General features: G+C 47.0%; 1 protein-coding gene across 1 annotated transcript in view; it reads left to right on the top strand.

Annotated features, from left to right (window-relative positions):
• Positions 1–904: 904 nt before the first annotated feature.
• Positions 905–22,505, top strand: part of LOC149371164 (ubiquitin-like modifier-activating enzyme 1) — a 62,755-nt gene continuing 41,154 nt past the window's right edge. The window contains exons 1-10 of the mRNA XM_089579556.1: positions 905–1,015; positions 2,026–2,099; positions 9,369–9,537; positions 12,963–13,097; positions 15,842–15,948; positions 16,865–16,955; positions 18,304–18,436; positions 18,589–18,686; positions 20,471–20,617; positions 22,200–22,370. Coding sequence (XP_089435682.1) covers positions 905–1,015; positions 2,026–2,099; positions 9,369–9,537; positions 12,963–13,097; positions 15,842–15,948; positions 16,865–16,955; positions 18,304–18,436; positions 18,589–18,686; positions 20,471–20,617; positions 22,200–22,370 — 1,236 coding nt within the window. The remainder of the gene's footprint in view (positions 1,016–2,025; positions 2,100–9,368; positions 9,538–12,962; positions 13,098–15,841; positions 15,949–16,864; positions 16,956–18,303; positions 18,437–18,588; positions 18,687–20,470; positions 20,618–22,199; positions 22,371–22,505) is intronic.

The following is a 22,505-nucleotide window of genomic DNA, read 5'->3' as shown; positions in this document are numbered from 1 at the left end:
TGTATTCTTCATGGAGTGAACTTCGTCAGCCCATTTGTCGGACTATGCACTCCATCATTCCATAGGTTACATCAATACTCGCCATTGCACCCTTGTTGTTGTTGTTGTTCACCTCATAGAATGGCGCATACCCACACTGCTCTCCTTCTGTCTTTTTCTCCCAAATTCCCCTCCCTACGCAGAGTAGGATGCCAGCGATTTTTAAAACCGGTTAAATTCTCTGTATTTCATTAAAGAGTCTCTCCCTCTCTCTCTCTCCTGGGTTTGGTGGTGAATGTCAAGGAAAATCATATACGCGATTGCGAGGAAAACAGATACAATAGAAAGGTTAAATGATCGAAACTATCGAAATAACTGAAGTAAAAATAAAATTAAATAAAACAGTTTGGAAGTACGAGGGGAAAAAAATCGGTATTTTTATACATGCAGAAGTCAGTTCTTACCTCGGCTTCTTCATTAGCTAATATTTCTTTTTGCAACACAATTTACAGTGGCATGCTTGCGTTCACGACTACTGTCAAAGACCTTTCGTTTCAAATTCGCTACTTGCCGCATTCGAAATGATAACGTTTCGTGCTGCTAATTTTAAGAATGGCAAGAATTTCAGTTGTTTTATAAAACGCATGTTCCAGCTACCTCAGAGGCGCTGCGCAAACCGAACAGAGACCGTGTGGCAGGCTCAGCGCGTGCGCAGATCGAGAAGAGACAGAAGCAGTGGGGCCACGCTGCGAGGAGACAGCGCCGCCGAAGCCGCGACTCCGGGGCTCCTGCCGCCGCCGCGCACCGCCTTCGGTGCTTAGGGCAGCCGCCGTCAGACACTGCTGGAGGGAGCCCCAGCGCGGACACGCGAATTCTGTGGCAGGCGAGTTGGTAGAAGACGGGGCCCGAGGCACCTAGCTGGAGGATGGCTTCTTCAACAAAAGACCCCGATGAAAAGGAGGAAGACCTGAGCCCTCCGACCAAGAGAGCCCGTACCGATGATGACTCCAGCCACGCCAGCTCTAAGAACACGGATGTGAGTATCAAGGATACGACTTCTTGCCGGGTACCAGCGAAGGCATCCAGGATTCAGGAATGGCCCGCGAACTGGTTGCTCAACTTTTATTGCCCACCTACCGGCATAAATAATGCACATGTCGCTGCACCTCAGCTATACTAGTCTAAGCAGAAATCTAGGCTAGTTGGTTGTGATTCATTATAAACATAAGACTAGCACTTTGGACGGGGACATAGAAAACAATCAGAATCAGAAAAAATTAGCGCCCGTCCTGTCTGATTCTTTACGTCTTATGTTTATAATGAACATGCTGGTATTCTTCCTCCTCGTCCCAACGTTTATGTGGTCCGAGTCAGCAATAGAAGCAAACATACGTGGAAGTGGCTCTATTGACGCCAGCAGCCCGCAGAATCGCCCGAAAATACAGAATGCCGGAAGTGTCGTCTTATTGTCTCGCTGTAGCCACGTGACGTGCACAGCACCCCTTGAGAAGAATTTTTTTGTTTTGTGTGTGTAAATGGAAAAAAGGAAACAGGACCAAGTATTTGTTTACTCTGGGAGTTTGTCTCGTTATAGGTGCACTGAAGAAAAATCTGAACTCCTCTTTTTGCCGCGGGAGCTCGATCTACACGTTCCGAGCATTCTTAGAAACTTCGACTTATTGCCCTGTGTGGCCGATTTCCCTAATTAAATGGAATTAACGCCCGGCTCCCGCCTTTATTTTTTTAATTCTCCCCGTACGGTGGGCGGAGTCGACCAACGCGTGGAGTGCTATGTTCCCTCTAAGTGTGATTGACCCTGTACCTCAGGACCACGCAGGCAACATTCTCTGGCCAGCAAGAAACCGCGGAAGTAATCACTTAAAACAAGTCGCCAGCTCCAAAAGAGCTAGACGCCGATCTCAGGGGCTGTACCTGGCGCATCTATCTACGTAATACCTATGTTTCGCTGTGAACTGTATAGCGAAGGCACGTCAGCAGTTTTCAGTACGTGCCATCGGATTGGCTTTGTGTCCCATTTGTGCGCAGGGACGAAATGTCCAGACTGGATCTTCAACGCTTGGCCAGCCGGAGATCGACGAGAGCCTTTACTCCAGGCAGCTGTAAGTTATTTGGAGTTCCTGAAGGGCTCTCATAAGATTTTTATTGCGGCTTTCTTGGCTCCTTCGGATAATGACTGACTGGAAGAAACCAATTCTGTAAAACCAAGGACTGCATTTAGCAATTCTTGTAAAGCGACTTCGTTAATTATTCACACTGTAGATAATTTGACTGAAAGTCGAAAGGACTGCGCACTTCCGGCGGTCATCGAACCCGAGATTGCAACACGTTTCATGCGGTGCTTCTACCAGTTGAGCAAAAGCGGAGACTGCCCTGTCCCCTTTATTTGCAGTTATTTAAAACCTTGCCACAATAGTGCTCATGGCGCAAACGCAGTTGTCGCAAGAGCCATGCAGCTTTCCGAAAGCCATATTATGCCTCGCTAATTACATCAATACTGCCAGAATCTAGCCGCTCTAACGAGCTCACAGGAAGAGAGGAAAGAGGGTTAAACAAATTAATACACGAGGGAACTTGAGAAATCCTTACGTGAGGGCTAGTTGCTCGTCTGTAGCTCTCGAACAGCTGCAACCTGAGGACTGAACGACTGGACATGCAAACAGAAGAGAAGCCGAACTTGTTGTGTGCTCATCGTTTCTTTCGCTGCGGGCATTTGTTCAATCCTCGAACACAGCACTTTTCGCATTTAATATAACTGAATATACCGAAGCAGGCAACAGTCTGAGACCAAGAGAAGCAGACCGGAGTTTTCTTAATTATCGGAGGAAAATTGTTTACGTGATTCGGCACGCCGTCTCAATTCTGAGCGCGAAACCAGAGCTGCGCTAGGTTTGTCAATGGCCCATAATTAGCAGAGTTCATGTTATATACAGCACGTTGCGTGATCAGTTTAGACTGCCAATCACGACTGAACAGCCGCAGGCAAACGGGATGCCTGTACACATAGTAAAGTGTCACCGGAAAGGCATTGATCGTGCTCGTGGACATGCCAGACAATCAATTGGACGAGTTAAGTAAGCCTCGCCTCCCCATTCAAGATGTACCGGAGGGTGCCGGCTGCATAAGAAACCGGCCGCATGCCGCACTTCCGTGGCCATACAGCAGGTCGCCGATGTTAGAGAATTTGAATCAGTGTATAAAACGCGATAACAAAAAAAAAATATTGGGGACTACTGAACATAATACACACGATACTGTAGAACGATAGCTGTGGGAAGTTGCCGTTTTTTACGTTCTTGTACCACCTCGTGCGTTTCGTTTGAAGAAGTCTTGTACCAACTCTCCTGCCTGAGGATTCTTTATTCTTCGGAAGTGATTTCACGGCACACTTTTCTGCTAAGGCTCCACGTCATGCGTGGTCTCATCGTGCCGTGTGGCCAGTAACTGCTCTGTTTCAGTCCCGATATCTTAAAGCACACTCAGCCCTCCTACACAGCCGCGCTGAGCTTGGCGCGGATGACAGTGTTACCAGAGAACGAAAGGCGCGGATGAAATGAACGGCGGCGCAACAAGAAGAACACAACAAGAGAGGGGACACCACATGCGCACACTACCAACTGTTTTATTGCATGGAAAGGAGGCATATTTATACAGCTCAGGCATGACACTAATCGCAATATCGCTCAGAACCCAACACGTGGAAAAGAAACAGCAACATCAGGATAAAAGAAAAAGGAAAAAAAAAAAAAAAAAAAAAACCCTTAACCTCTGCAGAAAAAACTAAAAGATTTTGATAATAGAACTTTGAGCAGGCCATCTCGTAGCAAAAGCAGAGTCAAACAATCGTAGCAAAGGCAGAGTCAAACAAGAGAAGCAAAAGCAGTCAAAAAAATTAAAAAATACAATCGTAGCAAAGGCAGAGTCAAATGTATTAAGCAAAAGCAGTCAGAACCCGATAAACAACAAAACGGAAAGCAAAAAACAGTAAAAAAGTTAACAACCCGCCTAAAACAAACAACAGACGGCCGCTAGAAAAGCAGGGCTGAAAAGATGCACAGCACATGGCGTTACAAAAAACTGTCAAGAAAGGACACTTCATTTCTACGGAGGGATACTGAGGAGTCGCTAACACAAGTGCTTCCCTTCTTATTGATCATAAAGGCCTCAAGAATTTCGCGTGCCACCTGATCGCGACTCCTGCCGAGAATCCTTATTCCGTTAAGCACTGGCTCACACTTGCAATCTTTACAATGTAGGGGCAAATTCGACCCGCCTCCGTTTTCTAACGACTTTTCGTGTTCCCGTGTTCTGTCGTTAATGCAGCGACCTGTCTGGCCTATATAGACCCCCCCGCACGTCAGTGGGATTTCGTACACCACTCCGACGGCACAAGAAACGAAATGCTTGCCGTGCCTCTTTCCGCACATGGCTTTCTTCTCTTCGCTGATCCGCGAGCATAACCCGCTCAGCTTTCTTGGCGCAGAGAAAACGACAGGAACGTCGTACCGGCCAGCAACTTTCTTCAAGTTGTGCGCCACACGGTGTATATAAGGGACCACTTGTGGTCGCTTTGATCCCGGCTTAGCATGGAATTTCTTCTTCTTTCCTTTCATTTTTTGAAGGAGGGTCTCCGCTACGCTACAAACAACAGAACACGGGAAGCCAGCCATTTGAAGCCTTTCGATCTGATTGTTAAAGCTAGCCTCAGCCATGTGAGCACAGGACTTAAGCAATGCGGACTCGAGGCAAAGTGAAGCGATCGCCCTTTTTACTGTCTTAGAGTGCGCTGATCCGTACGGAAGAAGTTCCTTTTTTGCTCGTGGGGAATACATCCAACAAACACGTCCTTCTAAAAGCTTGATATTAATATCTAAAAACTGCAAGCTGTTGTTGTCAGGAAGTTCGTGAGTAAAAGCCAGCCCTTTTCCCTGTTGTCTAAAAACGGATAAGATTCTTTCCACTGTGCTGGGGAGCGTCACTGCAGAGTTAGTATTTTTTAGTATTACCAAGAAGTCGTCCACATATCTAAAAATTCGCAGGACTGGGCCACTGTCAAGGGAAGAAGCTAAAGCACGGTCAATAGTTGATAAAAATATATTACACAATGCAGGGGCGACACAGGAACCGATGCAGATGCCTCTTCTCTGCAAGTACATTTCAGTTTCAAAGGAAACAAACGTAGACCTTAGGTAAAATTCTAGAAGTGATAAAAAATTGTCAACACTTAGTCCAGCTGAGTTCTGAAATGCGATGGCCCCATTAGATTCAATGCACTCCCGTACGGATTTGAAAAGGTCACCATGAGGAACTGAGTAAAATAAATCTTCCACATCAACAGAAAACAAGTATCCAATAGAAGACTGGTCTTTTAAAAAAGCTGTCACATCTGCAGAATTCTTGGTAGCGAAGGGATCGTCTACATCCAGTCCTTTCAAATGCTTAAGGAGAAATTTGCTCACCTTTTGCTGCCAAGAATCCCGCTCACTAACAATAGATCTGAAAGGCATGTCTGGCTTATGGGTTTTCACCGTAAAAAAGACATCAAGAGACCCTTTCCTGCAGTCGCTGATTCCCTTGGCCAGCCCGGAAAGCTGCAACTGGTTGCACAACGAGATGGCTTTCGTTTTCACTCTACAGGCACTCTTCTTCACCTGAACAAAGTTCTTCAAAATGGCCTGCGTCGCCTTTTCTTTGAATACGCCAGCCGGAACCACCGCGAAACCGCCTTCTTTGTCTGCTTGAAGAAGTCTTAGGTCGTTGTTCTTGAAGAACGACACGACGTGTCGCGTGCGCTCCTTTGGGTAGAGGTCCTTTTTCCGGGCTGTCCTCAGTATCCCGTCAACGCCATCCAAAAGGCACCTTTCCCGGTCCTCACCGGCTTTATCTGCCACCTTCCTGTTCAGGGACAGTAGCTCGAAGGCTGGGATTCTAGGAGGACAACTGTACTTCGGCCCTTTCGTTAGGGTAGCTGCTACTTCTTCTGGAACGGAGGCATTCCCAAGGACGACCAGGCTCCTAGGCTTCACCGTCTTCTTTTCAGGCTTCCGCGGAAGAACAGTAAGGTAACGTTGCCATAAAAACTCTGTGGATTGCGCTGCGAGAAGTCTTAGAGCAGCCAGTTCCTTTTCAGCGAGCCAGACAGGGTTCAGATTGAAGCACAAAACGCGCAGCCAGTCATAAAACAATCGAACTTGTCTCCACAGTTCGGATTTCAGAATTCGGCAAAGCCGTTTGACGTGTCCAATGGAAGGCTTAATCACACCAAAAAAGGCATTCACTTCTGAGGGAACAAGTCCCTTACGGAGACAAAATGAGATGAATCTTGCACGGCAGGTTGAAGCAGCGATGTGAGCGACAAGCGCATGTACTTGAGCATAGGAAGGACTTGAACACATAAAAGGGCCCACTGTACAAGAAAGGTACTTCAGAAGAATGGCCTGAGGGGCGAGTTGGTGCATGATGAAATGAACGGCGGCGCAACAAGAAGAACACAACAAGAGAGGGGACACCACATGCGCACACTACCAACTGTTTTATTGCATGGAAAGGAGGCATATTTATACAGCTCAGGCATGACACTAATCGCAATATCGCATGACACTAATCGCAAAAAGAAGACGGTGAAGCCTAGGAGCCTGGTCGTCCTTGGGAATGCCTCCGTTCCAGAAGAAGTAGCAGCTACCCTAACGAAAGGGCCGAAGTACAGTTGTCCTCCTAGAATCCCAGCCTTCGAGCTACTGTCCCTGAACAGGAAGGTGGCAGATAAAGCCGGTGAGGACCGGGAAAGGTGCCTTTTGGATGGCGTTGACGGGATACTGAGGACAGCCCGGAAAAAGGACTTCTACCCAAAGGAGCGCACGCGACACGTCGTGTCGTTCTTCAAGAACAACGACCTAAGACTTCTTCAAGCAGACAAAGAAGGCGGTTTCGCGGTGGTTCCGGCTGGCGTATTCAAAGAAAAGGCGACGCAGGCCATTTTGAAGAACTTTGTTCAGGTGAAGAAGAGTGCCTGTAGAGTGAAAACGAAAGCCATCTCGTTGTGCAACCAGTTGCAGCTTTCCGGGCTGGCCAAGGGAATCAGCGACTGCAGGAAAGGGTCTCTTGATGTCTTTTTTACGGTGAAAACCCATAAGCCAGACATGCCTTTCAGATCTATTGTTAGTGAGCGGGATTCTTGGCAGCAAAAGGTGAGCAAATTTCTCCTTAAGCATTTGAAAGGACTGGATGTAGACGATCCCTTCGCTACCAAGAATTCTGCAGATGTGACAGCTTTTTTAAAAGACCAGTCTTCTATTGGATACTTGTTTTCTGTTGATGTGGAAGATTTATTTTACTCAGTTCCTCATGGTGACCTTTTCAAATCCGTACGGGAGTGCATTGAATCTAATGGGGCCATCGCATTTCAGAACTCAGCTGGACTAAGTGTTGACAATTTTTTATCACTTCTAGAATTTTACCTAAGGTCTACGTTTGTTTCCTTTGAAACTGAAATGTACTTGCAGAGAAGAGGCATCTGCATCGGTTCCTGTGTCGCCCCTGCATTGTGTAATATATTTTTATCAACTATTGACCGTGCTTTAGCTTCTTCCCTTGACAGTGGCCCAGTCCTGCGAATTTTTAGATATGTGGACGACTTCTTGGTAATACTAAAAAATACTAACTCTGCAGTGACGCTCCCCAGCACAGTGGAAAGAATCTTATCCGTTTTTAGACAACAGGGAAAAGGGCTGGCTTTTACTCACGAACTTCCTGACAACAACAGCTTGCAGTTTTTAGATATTAATATCAAGCTTTTAGAAGGACGTGTTTGTTGGATGTATTCCCCACGAGCAAAAAAGGAACTTCTTCCGTACGGATCAGCGCACTCTAAGACAGTAAAAAGGGCGATCGCTTCACTTTGCCTCGAGTCCGCATTGCTTAAGTCCTGTGCTCACATGGCTGAGGCTAGCTTTAACAATCAGATCGAAAGGCTTCAAATGGCTGGCTTCCCGTGTTCTGTTGTTTGTAGCGTAGCGGAGACCCTCCTTCAAAAAATGAAAGGAAAGAAGAAGAAATTCCATGCTAAGCCGGGATCAAAGCGACCACAAGTGGTCCCTTATATACACCGTGTGGCGCACAACTTGAAGAAAGTTGCTGGCCGGTACGACGTTCCTGTCGTTTTCTCTGCGCCAAGAAAGCTGAGCGGGTTATGCTCGCGGATCAGCGAAGAGAAGAAAGCCATGTGCGGAAAGAGGCACGGCAAGCATTTCGTTTCTTGTGCCGTCGGAGTGGTGTACGAAATCCCACTGACGTGCGGGGGGGTCTATATAGGCCAGACAGGTCGCTGCATTAACGACAGAACACGGGAACACGAAAAGTCGTTAGAAAACGGAGGCGGGTCGAATTTGCCCCTACATTGTAAAGATTGCAAGTGTGAGCCAGTGCTTAACGGAATAAGGATTCTCGGCAGGAGTCGCGATCAGGTGGCACGCGAAATTCTTGAGGCCTTTATGATCAATAAGAAGGGAAGCACTTGTGTTAGCGACTCCTCAGTATCCCTCCGTAGAAATGAAGTGTCCTTTCTTGACAGTTTTTTGTAACGCCATGTGCTGTGCATCTTTTCAGCCCTGCTTTTCTAGCGGCCGTCTGTTGTTTGTTTTAGGCGGGTTGTTAACTTTTTTACTGTTTTTTGCTTTCCGTTTTGTTGTTTATCGGGTTCTGACTGCTTTTGCTTAATACATTTGACTCTGCCTTTGCTACGATTGTATTTTTTAATTTTTTTGACTGCTTTTGCTTCTCTTGTTTGACTCTGCCTTTGCTACGATTGTTTGACTCTGCTTTTGCTACGAGATGGCCTGCTCAAAGTTCTATTATCAAAATCTTTTAGTTTTTTCTGCAGAGGTTAAGGGTTTTTTTTTTTTTTTTTTTTCCTTTTTCTTTTATCCTGATGTTGCTGTTTCTTTTCCACGTGTTGGGTTCTGAGCGATATTGCGATTAGTGTCATGCCTGAGCTGTATAAATATGCCTCCTTTCCATGCAATAAAACAGTTGGTAGTGTGCGCATGTGGTGTCCCCTCTCTTGTTGTGTTCTTCTTGTTGCGCCGCCGTTCATTTCATCATGCACCAACTCGCCCCTCAGGCCATTCTTCTGAAAGGCGCGGATAATGAAGCACGAAGCTCAAACTGCCCACTCGGGTTCTAGTTCTACGAATACGTGGTGGTTACCAGAAAAAGATTCGTGATTTCTGCGGCTCGATGTCGCCCACCTCTTCTCACTCATTTGTTGGTGGCCGTGAGCGACCGCTAGGGGCATTGCGGTTGCTTCTCCTCGCTGCTGCGTCGGGTTCCGGTCCCTGTCTCTTCTCCGTACATCTGGGGCACTTTTACCGCAGCTACGTTCTCGGGCGTGACGCCATGGTCCGGATGGCCGAGTCGGACGTGCTCATCTGCGGCATGGGGGGACTGGGGGTCGAGATCGCCAAGAACATCATCCTGGGCGGCGTCAAGTCCGTCACCCTCTATGATCAGGCCTCGTGTACTCTGGACGACCTCTCCTCTCAGGTGCATCCTTTTTCTCTTTGTTCTCCATCTGCATACTTCACTCAGACGTTTACAGCGCTATGATGTACAGGAAGTTATGACGTACAAAAGAAAAGTATTATAAAAGGTTATCAAAGTGCTCACTCTGTGCGATTTTTTGTTCTCTAGAGCAATAAGGATGTTGAGCATAAGAAAGAAACCAGGTCCATTTGCACGTTTACCGTGCCTTTTTTTTTTATAGTGGCTTGAGCCGCTATGCTCATCCCACACTGGGCCTTCGCGTGGACGAAATCGGCAGAATTTGGCACCGATTCAAGCGGTCAGTTAAAGAGTAGAGGTTGGTGGGCGGGGTTTCTTGAGGGAGGGTGTGGGTGACTGGGTACTGGTTGGAGGCTGGTGGGTGAGAAATGGATTTTTATCGGTGGTGTCTGCAAGTGCGGCCATCGATTGGTGCTTCTGAAGGATGGAGGCTTCTATCACACAGACAGCCGCTTTACCGCGGAAAGACGACTATAGTGACAACGCGGCAAAAAAAAAAATACAAAAGAGATTGTGAAGAAGTGTAAGAAGGGTAAGAAATGGTAGAACGTTGTCGTACAGCGAGAAATCGAAAAAACAAAATGAGAACTTAATCTTAAACCTCCAAGGAAAGAGTAAAAACGGAGCTAGAGAGAAGAGACACGGGGATGCAGGGAATGGAAGAGTCAGCGCGACGCTTCAGCCGCCACCACCGAGTGTTTTTGAGATGATGGTGATGATGATAGCGATTGCATTTGGGAAAGAGAAAAGGGCACATTAGTTTGCGTCCCTAATGAATAGCTCTACAAAGAACAGTAAAGCAGGTAGCGTTAAAAGAGAGGTGGCAATAGAGAAAGGTCATGTGCAAGAGGAGGGGAAGGCCTCGAAGAAGGGCGTGGTTTAGAGGACTCTCATGCGTCCAGTAGAGTCGATGCAGATCAGAATGCTGCGAAATGCAGCCAGATGTAGGGTGCGATGGAAGAGAAGTTTGGGGTTCTTTGTGAGAAGGAAGTCCTGGACGGCGGAACTGAGAGGTGAGAAAAGTTCTCAGTGTTGACAATGCAGGGCAGGCACAGAGGGATGCTCCAGGGTTTCAGGATTTCCACAGCGAGAGCAACTCGTGGATGTGGCCCTGCCATTGCGATACTTCCTAACTGAAGTCCAGTAGGCACAAACACGGATATTAAGGAGAGTGCTAGGATTGCTACGAAATGAAGAAGTCTTAGGTACTTGCCGGATGCAACGCGTTTGTCTGGATGCTGAAATAGGTACCAAAGACGACTCTCTCCGATTGTTTTTAGTCAGTTATTTTTTTTTCTGCACAGCCATCATTCTTTTAATGTTTTCTTTTCTTTTTTCTTCACTTTCGACATTGAAGTAGAATAAACTAAGTGATCCCTTTCGTGTCGATCGAGCCTGTACATTCCTGCCCGTGCACCAACGTCCCTAAGAAAAGAGAGAAATGCTAGTCATGAAGTTTTCTCCCGGTCGCCTCCTCCACTATTGTGTGTTGGTAGTATCGAATGGGGAAGATTGAGCCAACGCGAGTCTGTCCGCACATGTTCATGTGAGCCTGCATTTGGCGTTCAGTGAAAGGCACGGGTATGCTGGTTCACCTCACTTGCGTGATGTCACGCCACATGCGTAGGCCACTTAAGTTAAGGTGGTGTTGCTTGTAAGCCGAGGCTATACCAAAAGTAACCGGGCGCAGGTTATTTGTTTCTTAGCCGCGTAGCGAAGCACTTATGGCCGCCCTTAAGCTCTGATTCTGTGCAAAGTGAGGTGAGCCCTTGTCCACACGTTTTGGCGCCTTTCTGTCTTTAGGGGTTTCGTAAAGGCTTCGTTGTGCGGTTGGGAAGCAAAACACTGTTGCTGGGTTACTTTTGACAAAGGGGGTACCTGACTGGAGCCAGAGTTCCGCGTTTCCTTCCCAAGCGCTACTCGCGACCACGTGCCACTAAAGCATTCATGAAATGCAGAGAAGCCCACACTTCCACACTATCCAACAGTCGACTACCACTGGACTGCTGCGGAAAGAGCTATAGTTTATTTACTGTTCTCGCGTTTTACGGGGGCTTTTATTTTGCCAGAGTGCCCATTCTAATCATTAAAGTTGCTTTTGTGCCTAAAGCTTATCTTTGAAAAGACGGCGTTGATGACTTTCCAATTTGGTGCCCCAACGGTGAGTGTTCTGATAAATTGCTGCTGAGATAGGTCTGCGTGAAGCCAGCCCATTACTAAGAAGCTGTCTCACTCACTACAACATCATCTTTTAATAAAAAAGCTGGTTTTACAGCCAAGAATTAGCGGATGGAGCGAGTAACTACTCTAAGCTCTGCGCCAAAAAGAGCTCCTGCAAGCAACTGCAGCGACTTTCTCTCATAACTTATGGGTGCATGCATTGGATATGAAGACGGTGGACCATCGCTAAACTCGGGCAGTGATTCTGCCTGTGACTAGCGTAGCCTGCGGGCACCTAATTCCTGTCGGTGGTGAGTTTTCGCATTTCAAAGCTCCGACCCTCCAGAATTGTCAGCGCCGCCGGAGTTCATGTGACTGGGTTGTACGAGCCACAAGCAAGCGAACTTGGCCCTTATTTAGGAACACTTCGCTTCGTTTTAGCTTCATTCAGCCCTCGCTCATTGGTCGCTGCTACCGATGACGTGAGAGATGATGTCACGCTTCTGACAGCAACAAACGACGGAGCACGATGACCCGTTCGACACGCCTGGCGAGATTTACCGGCGCTAATTTCGTCTCGAGAAAGAAAATGTGAGGTGGTTGCGCGACGAATTAGCGTAATTTGGTCTCTGTGACACCGCCGGACTGGATGCGGCGGCAGTAGGGTGGCTAACGGTGGCGCCGCATTCAGGCCGCCCGCGCCATTGATTGGTTTTTTACTTGCGCACTCCCCCGTTGCTGTTGTCCTGTTGCTGTTGACCCAATGAAAGGAAAAGGTAACGAAATGCTACAGAATACTGTCGCCAAGTAGTTTGCAGAGAGTAAGAGCGTACATTACTGAAAAGCAAGTCTTTTTTTCTTACGGCCGATAGAGATATAGCTAAAAAGAAAACACCTACAAAGCTAGTTCTGCATCCTAGATCACTCCGTGTCAAATTGCAGCGGATGGAAAGAAAATATGCAGTTTTGTGAGATCTTGGACTTTCCCTACCTTACTTCCGGCGAACGCGAGCCATGCATAAGCCATTTGGCCTTCTAAAACATCCAAACCCATTCTTTGTCCGAACTTCTGCTTCCTGACTCAATAAAACTGAAGGCGTCTAATGTGGTGCAGCCAGCCGATGACGAAGCTAAGCATTAATACCGATTCTTTTTCCTTCCGTTCTCGGGCAGCCTCGCAAACTTGTACCCTCATCAGTGGAAAAAGCCATCGCGTTCACTTTGCTCAATTTCTTATTCTTTTTCAGTACTACCTGAATGAGGAGTCCGTGGGCGACAACAGAGCAGAGGCTTCTGCGGCACCACTGGCAGAGCTCAATGAATACGTCAGAGTGTTGGCTCACACGGAGCCGCTGACGGAGGAATTCGTGAAGCAGTTCCGTGTGAGCGAATTTTCTTCTTTTCAGTCACCCCTAAAAGAACTTATACAGTGCGAATACGCGGAATTATTGAACTTGAGATATCAAATTTTCGCTCACTTAGTTTGAAGATAACATGCCGTGAACTGTGCATACTGGGTACACTACCTGGTGCAAGCAGACAAACCCTGACCTCTGCCCCCGTGATAAAAGGCTCGGCTGGTATGCGAACACACTTTCACGCACTTCCATGAGAAATAAATCTCATAAGAACGCACTAGACAAGGATACCTTGCACTGAAAGTCAGAGAGAAAGGCACTGCATTTTGCATAGACAGTTTATAAACAACAATCTGTGTCCGAATGGCCGTTGTTGAACAAAACTGGGAGAAAATATTACACTGTACCGCAGACCGCGACAATTTTCACAGCCGAATGCTACGCCCTGAGCGTGGAAATGAGAATTTTTACACAAGGATATTCAAAACAGTATGATCTAACGTTTCTCGCTAAGCGTACAGAAAGCGCTACACTTCATACGCGCAGTACAGCCATTAATAAGAAGCACCATGTATGATATATCAGCAGCCATGACATCAGGACAAACAGTAAGATTATGTTGGATTACAAGCCACATAGGTGGAAGCGGAAACGAAAGAGCCGATGTATGCGCTCCGAGTGCTCCAGAAGGCTAAACTATTGAGAAAGTAAAACTTCGGCACAAAAACTGAATTAAGTTGGTAGAGAGTAAAGTGAAAAGCAAATGGCGCACAATGCAGGAAAATAAGCCAAATAGACCTGGTAGATTATTCTGGTAGATTTGCCGATTGAACTGGTACAGCCGACGATCGTAAGCGAATAGAAGTCATGTAAACATCAAGAGCGTTTTGTTAAAGTGGCTTTATGCCCCTTAAGATACACATTACATACAAGTGACTACACACATTACATACAAGTTCATACTAGTGAAGCAAAGAAAGTGTCTGGCACTGTGGTCAGAATAAAGCGCATTTTATTTTGTGCGTCAAATTTAAAGTATGGCACAGTATTTTGCAACGACCACATTCTTTTCCGTGGCAGATTGCGTTTACGAAAACAAACAACTAGAGGTTTCTTCCTAGCCCTTAGACTCCAAAAAGAAAAAAAAATATGAATAGCCTCAATCATTAAATGCTTGCCGTCTTTTAGCACAAAAGGCAAATGTTTCTAACCCTGCATTTGACATGTGGTAGCCTTGGACTCTTATAGGCCATGAAACTGAAGGCAATAACATCATTGAGTTCGAGGGACTACCAGTTATCCGTCGCACGGGTCGGCGTCATAACTTCTAGAACGGTAGAACTGGTAACTGTTAAAAATAACAGGTCCCCCAAAGAAAGAGAAAGCAGCCAACATGTGCTGATGACCGGCACAGCGCACTACACATGGCTGATACAGCGGTGCCATGCGAAGCGCGCGATATTTAGCTCTTGCCAACAATATATTAAATCGAATCACTTGTCTTGTAATTCTTAAAATTTTCTCGAAACTCGTGAAGATTCCTTTGTCTCTTTACGCCCAATTTTAGGGCGAAAATTCCCTGAAAGAGGAAACATTCACCAAAGGGAATATCATTGGCCCATCTCATACTATACCAAATCATGAACGCTGCTATCCTAAACTGTTGAGACTTAATCATACATGTCCAGAATTCTTGGAGCAAAAATTCTGAATATCGGAATATTGTTAGGTACTGTTATGTAAATATTGAAGGTAATGGTCCACCGTTCCGATGTTTAGTATTTATTTTAAGTTCTTTATATCGCTCGCATAAAGCATTCAAGACTGAATAGAAAGCCAATGGGGAACGTATTTGACAACAGCAAAAACGTTAGTAGCGAAAAAGATTCAAGCCTGCTGAGGGGAGATTTGCGGATACATATATATAGCGATATCTTGCAATATATGAAAAAAATTGCGTTCATAAACTCTTGCGCGTTGGAAAATGCTTTTCTCCAGAATTGCTGGGTATCTATTAGTGTTTTCCCCAAGGGAACGGCAGCCAGTTTGTAGAAGTCAACGTGTCTTACAAACTATTTTCATGGAAACAGTTAGCCCAGCAGTCATAGGAGAATTGTTGTTCGAAAATAAGTTGCACGTGAAACCCCACTCTTGACGCGCTCCTGAGTTCCTTTCAGTCGGTCGCCGTTTTTAACAACCACGCACAACACCAATGATGGCGCTGCGTCTTTTACTGAGTCACTGAAATGAAACGGCTTATTTCTTGCACGACGGAGCTGAACTAAACTGGAGGGAACGATTGTAAATATAAATCTTTCTTTAGAAAAGGAAAGGCGCCATAATTCTCTCTCACAGTGGACATCTGAACCGCGCTATGGATTTCTGAATGGTGTGAAGGTGTGAGAAAAAGACGAGAGTAGCCGGAGTGGAAGGCTCCCGATTAATTTCGAGCAGGTGGTGTTCTCTAACATGATCTGACATAGCACAGCACACCCGCATTTCTGCATTTCACCTCCGTCGACATGCGGCCACCGCAGTAGGGATTTAATTCCGCAGCCTCGTTCTCAGTATCCGAACACCACAGCAAGTGAGCCACTGCGGCTGACCATGGAATGGTTAGAGAGGAAAGCAGATCCCTGAGCTTGTCTTTGGAAAACACAGAATACGCACGGTTGGACCTCTATGGCCAGATGAGTGGCCATCGGCCCAAACGAACAGTTCATAGTGTGTACTGAGCAACACGCGATGTATGCTCCCTTTCCTTGCAGGTGCTGGTGCTGACGGAGACTCCGCTCGAATTCCAAGAGGACCTCGCGGAATTCGCCCACAAGAACAACATCGCTGTCGTAGTGGCCGACACTCGGGGCCTCGCTGGGTGAGTCAGGCAGCTTTTATGCTACCGATATTTGGGACAATGCTAAGATGGCCTAGATTAATGAGTTACCGCTTTCTAATCTCACAGACGCTGCTTTCAGAGATAATAGAGTTTTCAGAAAGCTACAACAAAGCGCAAAATAAAAGGCGTATATCGCCCCTTCCGGTAGTTTCCAGGTGGCGTTTTGTTTTCAGTAAAAGATAAAAGCCAGGTATTACGCACCGGAGTGTTTACGCAACACTCGAACCTCCTACCATAAGCGCACTTCTTTCCCGCCAGAAAGAAGAAAACAAAAATTGAACATGGAAAATTAAACGCACAGGTGTATCTTACCGGTACTCACCTATGGGGCAGAAACATGAAGGCTAACAAAGAGGTTTCAGCTTAAGTTAAGGACAACGCAGCGAGCTATGGAAAGAAAAATGATAGGTGGGACGTTAAGAGATCGGAAGCGGGCGGTGTGGGTGAGAGAACAAACGCGCGTTAATGACATCTTAGTTGAAATCAAGAGGAAGAAGTGGGCCTGGGCAGGGCATGTAAAGCGAAGGAAAGATAACCGCTGGTCCTTAAGGGTAACGTAGTGGATTCCAAGAGAAGGCAAGCGTAGCAGGGGGCGGCAGGAAGTAAGGTGGGCGGATGAGATTAAGAAATTTTCGGGAATATGGTAGCCGCGGCTGGCGAAGGACAGGGTTAATTGGAGAGACGTGGGAGAGGCCTTTGCCCTGCAGTGGGCGTAGTCAGGCTGATGATGATGATGATGATACTCGGCGTCATCGCCAGCGTCACATGGACGTCACAGTTTTGCTCGCAACGGTAACCTAATGAATTTATCCTCAGTGATCCCTTCAAGCAGTGCATTCTGCTGTCGGCTCTGCACATGACTGCGATTGCCACGTGGTCATTACTTGCACTGCAGGCAGATATTCTGCGACTTCGGAGACAACTTCCGGGTGCTGGACACGAACGGAGAGCCGCCGCAGTCTGTCATGATCGCCTCCATTACCAAGGTCCGTTCCAGTCGCGCACTGTCACTGTGCTGCCACATCTCTTGATGCACAACTCTCGCTTTCGCTCTTTTACCCTGCGGAGAAATAGAAAATTTGTTGTTTTTTCTTAATGGCTTATTCAGATGCCAAGAAATAATCTCTCCAAGAATCCGAAGAGAAAAGGCTGTGCCGCTCCGATCGAAGTATACTGAGATTGAAATTTTATTCGTCTTATTGTCGGTCAGCATACGCTGCGTATCTCCAATAAACGCTAAATTGCTCTGTAGTTGCGCGCGTTGTATTTTCTCAGCGAAAAAACGTATTTCAAGGAGCACAGTCAAATGAAACTGCAGCTAGACAATATTAAGTGCTCGATTACAGGGAAACGGCTCTGCAGTTTTGACCATTACGACGTAACGAGAGGCTTCGACAGAAGTGCATGGATGTATAAATTTTTATTTATTGTACGCTTTTGAAATAATGAAAATTGCTGTTACCAAGTGAAAGAGCAAGTTAGTTGGAACTCCGCATAATCCTCCTTGATTATGCATGCAGACATAACGAGCTTCGTCAGTACGCCAGTACTTTACTTCAAGAGAAAGATTTGTACTTCGCTTAAGCATATATGGATGGCTGCGAATATTTGGCTCTGGAATGGAGCACACGTCAAATGTGGTGAAAAAAATCAATTCCTATCGATATTATAAATATCGGCACATTTCAATACAAAGCTCGAGGTCCAGTTTCTGTCTTGCACATGCCCTTAAGAGTCATTGACCTCGTAAAATTCTTGCAGAACAATGCAGGCAGCTATTTTGTGCCGTCGTATTGTAGGTACAGAAGTGTTAGGCTCGGAGTGAAAATAATCGCTTGAAAACATAGCTATCCTACGGCCAATTCTAAATCTAGCTTTTTTTACATGTCAGATGCTGTGTAACGCCGCACAAGAAATTTTTCTCTTCTCCTCCAGTTGATAATCCTCCACAACTGGATATCCTTTTGCAATTGTCTTCTTTTTCTCAAACATTCTAGTCATTCATTGTTTTACTCATCGTCCAAATTACTTCCAGAGTACGAAGTTTCATCCTTGACGAAATTATAACTCCTTCAATCTCTATCTGACCGATTTCGCTGTTAGCACTCAAGGTTCGGGTTTTGCATGCTTGTTACCTGCCTTCAGTTTATTCCGTCTTGTTGCTAATAATTCGTTTTTTTCTTGCGTGCTACTCGAGTTATTCTCTTTTGTCTTTACGAAAAGTTGTTGCTTGACGAAACTGCTCGAAAGGCAAAGAATAAGCTTTGTGATTCCCAACAGGCCTTCAAGGATATAAGAAATGAAGATAATGATGAACTCTGCCCGCTTTTGCAGGGGAAAAAAGGCGTGGTGACCTGCCTTGACGAGATGAGGCACGAATTCGAAGACGGGGACCTCGTGACCTTTTCTGAGGTCAAAGGCATGAAGGAGATCAACGACTGTCCGCCTATGAAGATCAAGGTGCTGAGTGAGTGTTTATACCAGTGGCTCAGGTGATTATTAGTTATTCAAGTGGGCTACTTCTCCGTACCAAGTATCAGTGACACTTGTGGGTTTCTCTTAAAACTACTGCTGTGCTGATTTCGTCTTGTATGGTTTTCTTTTATCTCCGCTAACCAGGTCACCACTCATTCTCCGTGGGAGACACGACCCAATTCAGCGACTATGCGATGGGCGGTGTGGCAACGCAAGTTAAAGTGCCCAAGGAGATATCTTTTGTGAGTTTCTAGTTCGCTTCTGACGAGCCAGCTAGAAATAAGCAGAGATAAACGATGAATTGTGGGCGCCTTGCAAAATTTTTTTCTGGCTGGTCAGACCCTCTCTATCTTAACATTCCTTCGCCACCCGTCATGATGTTGACAGATACAAATCCAATCTTTGCTCTTCACTTGAAACAAGCGGAACCACTGGCCATTTTTCTTTCGCTATGAAAGGCGAATACAGGTACATGACCACATCAGTGAGTAAGAAAAGAAAAAAGAAACTGATACAGCCATGCAACTTTAGTACTGCTGCTGTAGAACCGCACTGCCACCAATGCGCCTTTTCCAGGCATGCGCGCCTTTCCTCTGTCCTCTCCCGCGATCCGCTGCCTCAAATGAAACTGCTGACTTGTAACGCGCATGCGCAGTTTGTGTTGGTGATATGTGCAAGCAAGCGCACATCGGCCAGTTCGCATGCAAGATGGCGCCTTGCGGCAAAAGATCCCGCTTGCGATTCGTGAACGACAGTGCGTTTTTAACCAGTGTTCTGTGGAGGAGACTAATTTTCGTTAGCTCGCGAGCTCTGCAGAGTGCGCCATATGTTGTGAAAAAGGCAAATTACACCCTACTTAGCGAAGCTGCCATAGGAGATCATGCATTCTACTTAGGTTATCTTTTTCTCCATCCACTACTTCTGCTCTCTTAAGTTATCCTCGATCACAGGGATAACCTATACCCAAGTTCTCATATGTAGCCATGTGCGCATCGTATGCAACGTGTGACCTTGAATACAGTGTAGGCTTATACACGAATGGTGGCTATTTGTCGTTATCTTGTGACCTTGACGCTGGATTTTTACCAGGTGGGCTTTAATTTTATCCAGGTGAAACTGGTGTCGCTAAAAACATCGATTACGCATTGTTAGTGACCTCTGCTCCGCGTACGCAGGAGTGGTCCGCGAAAAAATTGGCAGTGGCTTAGCTCTGGTTAAGCCTGGATATACAAGCGAAAAGCTGCAGTTATGCTTTGTTTGACGTCATGGCTGTCGCAGTTCGCGCACAATGCACGGTGTAGGCAAGCGCGTTATATAGCCCTCCTTCCGCATGCGTAATAACTGTGGTAAACACGCGGCTGCAATTAGCGTCATACGAAGAAGCCGAGCGCTTGCCGATGCACACTCGGTAAACACGCGCACAGCGCGCGAACGACGGCGAAGGTCGACGGACGGCCGGCGCCTCTCCAGTGACGTCACGCGGCGAACTCGCGCATGCGCAGCTGTGGCTAAATTTGATCACGGCGCACGCCAGACCCGGTGTTGACTAGCCTAGTGAAGCTTTTCGCTTCAGAAGTTTTCCTCAAATGCATTTGTACGCTAAAAAAACAGTCAACAGCGATGTGTGGCTGCCTGAGTGCCGCGTGAGCTGAAAGCTGTGCATCTCGGCCGGTCTTGTATATTAGTTTTTTTTTTTTGGCAGCGCTAAGAGCCGCAGCAACCACATCACCAGCTGAGGTTGTTGCAGGGCTTCTTTTAATGGGGCTCGGATGTAACGGCATTTTGGAGGGAAGAAATGCACGAAGCATGGAGGGAGTGGTGTACCTCTTGTACAGATGGCATACCATAGTAATCACCATTTGAATTTCGTGACAGAATCCAGCGACAATAACGCTGCTTCGCGGATGCTATTTATCCTTGCAGGACATGCGTGAGCCATGTGCCATAACATACTATTTATCATGGCGGGACCTGCGTGAGCGACGTGGCACAACCTTTGAGACCGATGGTTTTCTTGCCTTTTCAGAAACCTTTGAAGCAATCAATTACGCAACCTGAATTCGTCATCTCGGACTTCGCAAAGAGGGATCGACCAGCGCAGCTGCATTTGGGCTTCCTGGCTCTGCACGCTTTCCACCAGTTGCACTGCAGGCCACCGTATCCTTGGAACAAGGTATGGCTGGCAATACCGCCAATAACGGTAGACGATAGCGCAAATGTAAAGCGAAACTAAGCGTCGTATCTTTCCCTTTGCTCTCTTCCAGAACTTCTGCAGAGCAATGGGTGTCGGGTCGCTTCTGTGTAGGGGGAAGTCAGCAGAATGGGGTGAACAATTACTTATATCCCTGCATTGGATGTTCCCATATTAGCCATCATTGAGTCCTTAGGATTTTGTTCCATCGATATAGATTTAAGTCAAACATGCACGGGCTGTCTCATCTGCTCAAACTCAAAGGCTCGTTTTTGGTGGACATGTATCACTCGGGCTTTCACAATCGGCAGCCGTCGTCGATTGGTGCCACAAGTCATCGGATACCCGAACGCAGGAAAAGGGGTGGGCCTGGTTGATTTATTTTCCTCATGTGTCCTTCTGGGAGGAAGCACCAAATGCGACTCTCCCAGTAGAGCTGCTGGCACCAGGGGAGTCGGAGTTGGCAGAGTTGTTCCTGGGGTCTACTAGTGGCTCGCTCACTGGCCGCATCCACTGCTCGGCCACGACGGCGTGCAGGATACATTGACCCTCTCACTCGTGACACTGCGCTTGTACACTCTAAACACAAGTACGGCCACATGGGAGTCAAAAAAGTGCCTGTGGCTCAACTCAACTGAACCAGGATATACAGAGCGTAAGCTCTGTTAAGCATGGCTAGACATGGTTTAGCTTTGGTTTATCTTTATTGCATAAAGATAAAGCAAATCCTGTGATGCGTCACGTACGTGCCACAAGTGCAAGAGCGAGTGTCCAGAGCGGCGGTCGGCGCAGCGGCGGATGTGGCTGCCAAGCCCAAGAGCGAATGACGTGACACGCATCACACGCTACAAGTGGCGAGGAGGAGCGGCCGAGCAGTAGCCAGCGCAGCGGCGGACGTGACTGCCAAGCACGCAGCTACGGCGTCGGTGAAGAAGATGAGGCGCCTGCCGCGCGCGATTTTGCACATGCGGTGCGCTTCCTGTTAGAGGTCAAATCTAAGAGCCAGATGACCCTCAGGCTCAACATGGGAGCAGTAGAGCTTTTCGCTCCAGAAAAGAGTAAGCTAAAAGGGAATAAGGGTGGGCGCTAGAGAACAGCCCACTACTCCCTTTTTGCTGCTTTCTGTTTGGAGTGTAGAAACATAGTGTTTTCCGGCGATGGCGGCTTTGGGGTGGCGGTGTCCCTGTTGCATAGCATCCCCTGCATGAACTGTTGTAAGATGAAAACCCTAACGATGAATCTACAACGTGATTATATGTGCGTAGAAATATAAGCGGAGGCACTGGCTGCGTCGGGATCTCTCCCCGCAGGGCCCGCAGTCACTTGGTTGAATAGGACCGGGGACAGAATGAACGCCCCTGGCCTTCTCTGAGTGTTAAGTCTCTGGCCTTCGCTAAGACCGAGTGTACAAAAAATATACTCAGCCAGTAGAACCGCCTCTCTTCCGCTTCCGCTCCTATAGGACTGTTCATCAATCTGTCTTCCACTGAACTGAGTATGAAGCCGGAGATCATACGTTACTGTGCTTGAAGATGACACTATGGGCGCTCTGGATGTATCGCAGGATGACGCGGCAGAGGTGGTCCACCTGGCCAAGCAGAAGAACGCGACCATGGCGACACCCTTGCAAGCGGTGGACGAGAAGCTGATCACACTGCTGTCCTACGTGTCCGCCGGATCCCTGTGCCCCATGCAGGCGGTTATCGGAAGTATTGCAGCCCAGGAGGTCATGAAGGTGGGTTCTCATTGCCTAGCAGCATTACACAGCGTACACGCATTGCGCCGTATTGGTCAAACACCTAGAGTTAACTTATTTCAAACTAACGCCGAAAAGCTTGCGACCGAAAATCTTCGTCCCGTACCTTTTAAT

This window comes from Amblyomma mixtum, chromosome 1, assembly GCF_055824585.1.
Source record: "Amblyomma mixtum isolate Tamu chromosome 1, ASM5582458v1, whole genome shotgun sequence".
Classification (NCBI taxonomy): domain Eukaryota; kingdom Metazoa; phylum Arthropoda; class Arachnida; order Ixodida; family Ixodidae; genus Amblyomma; species Amblyomma mixtum.
Note: the sequence above shows the minus strand (reverse complement) of the source record. Positions and strands in the feature narration are given on the sequence as shown.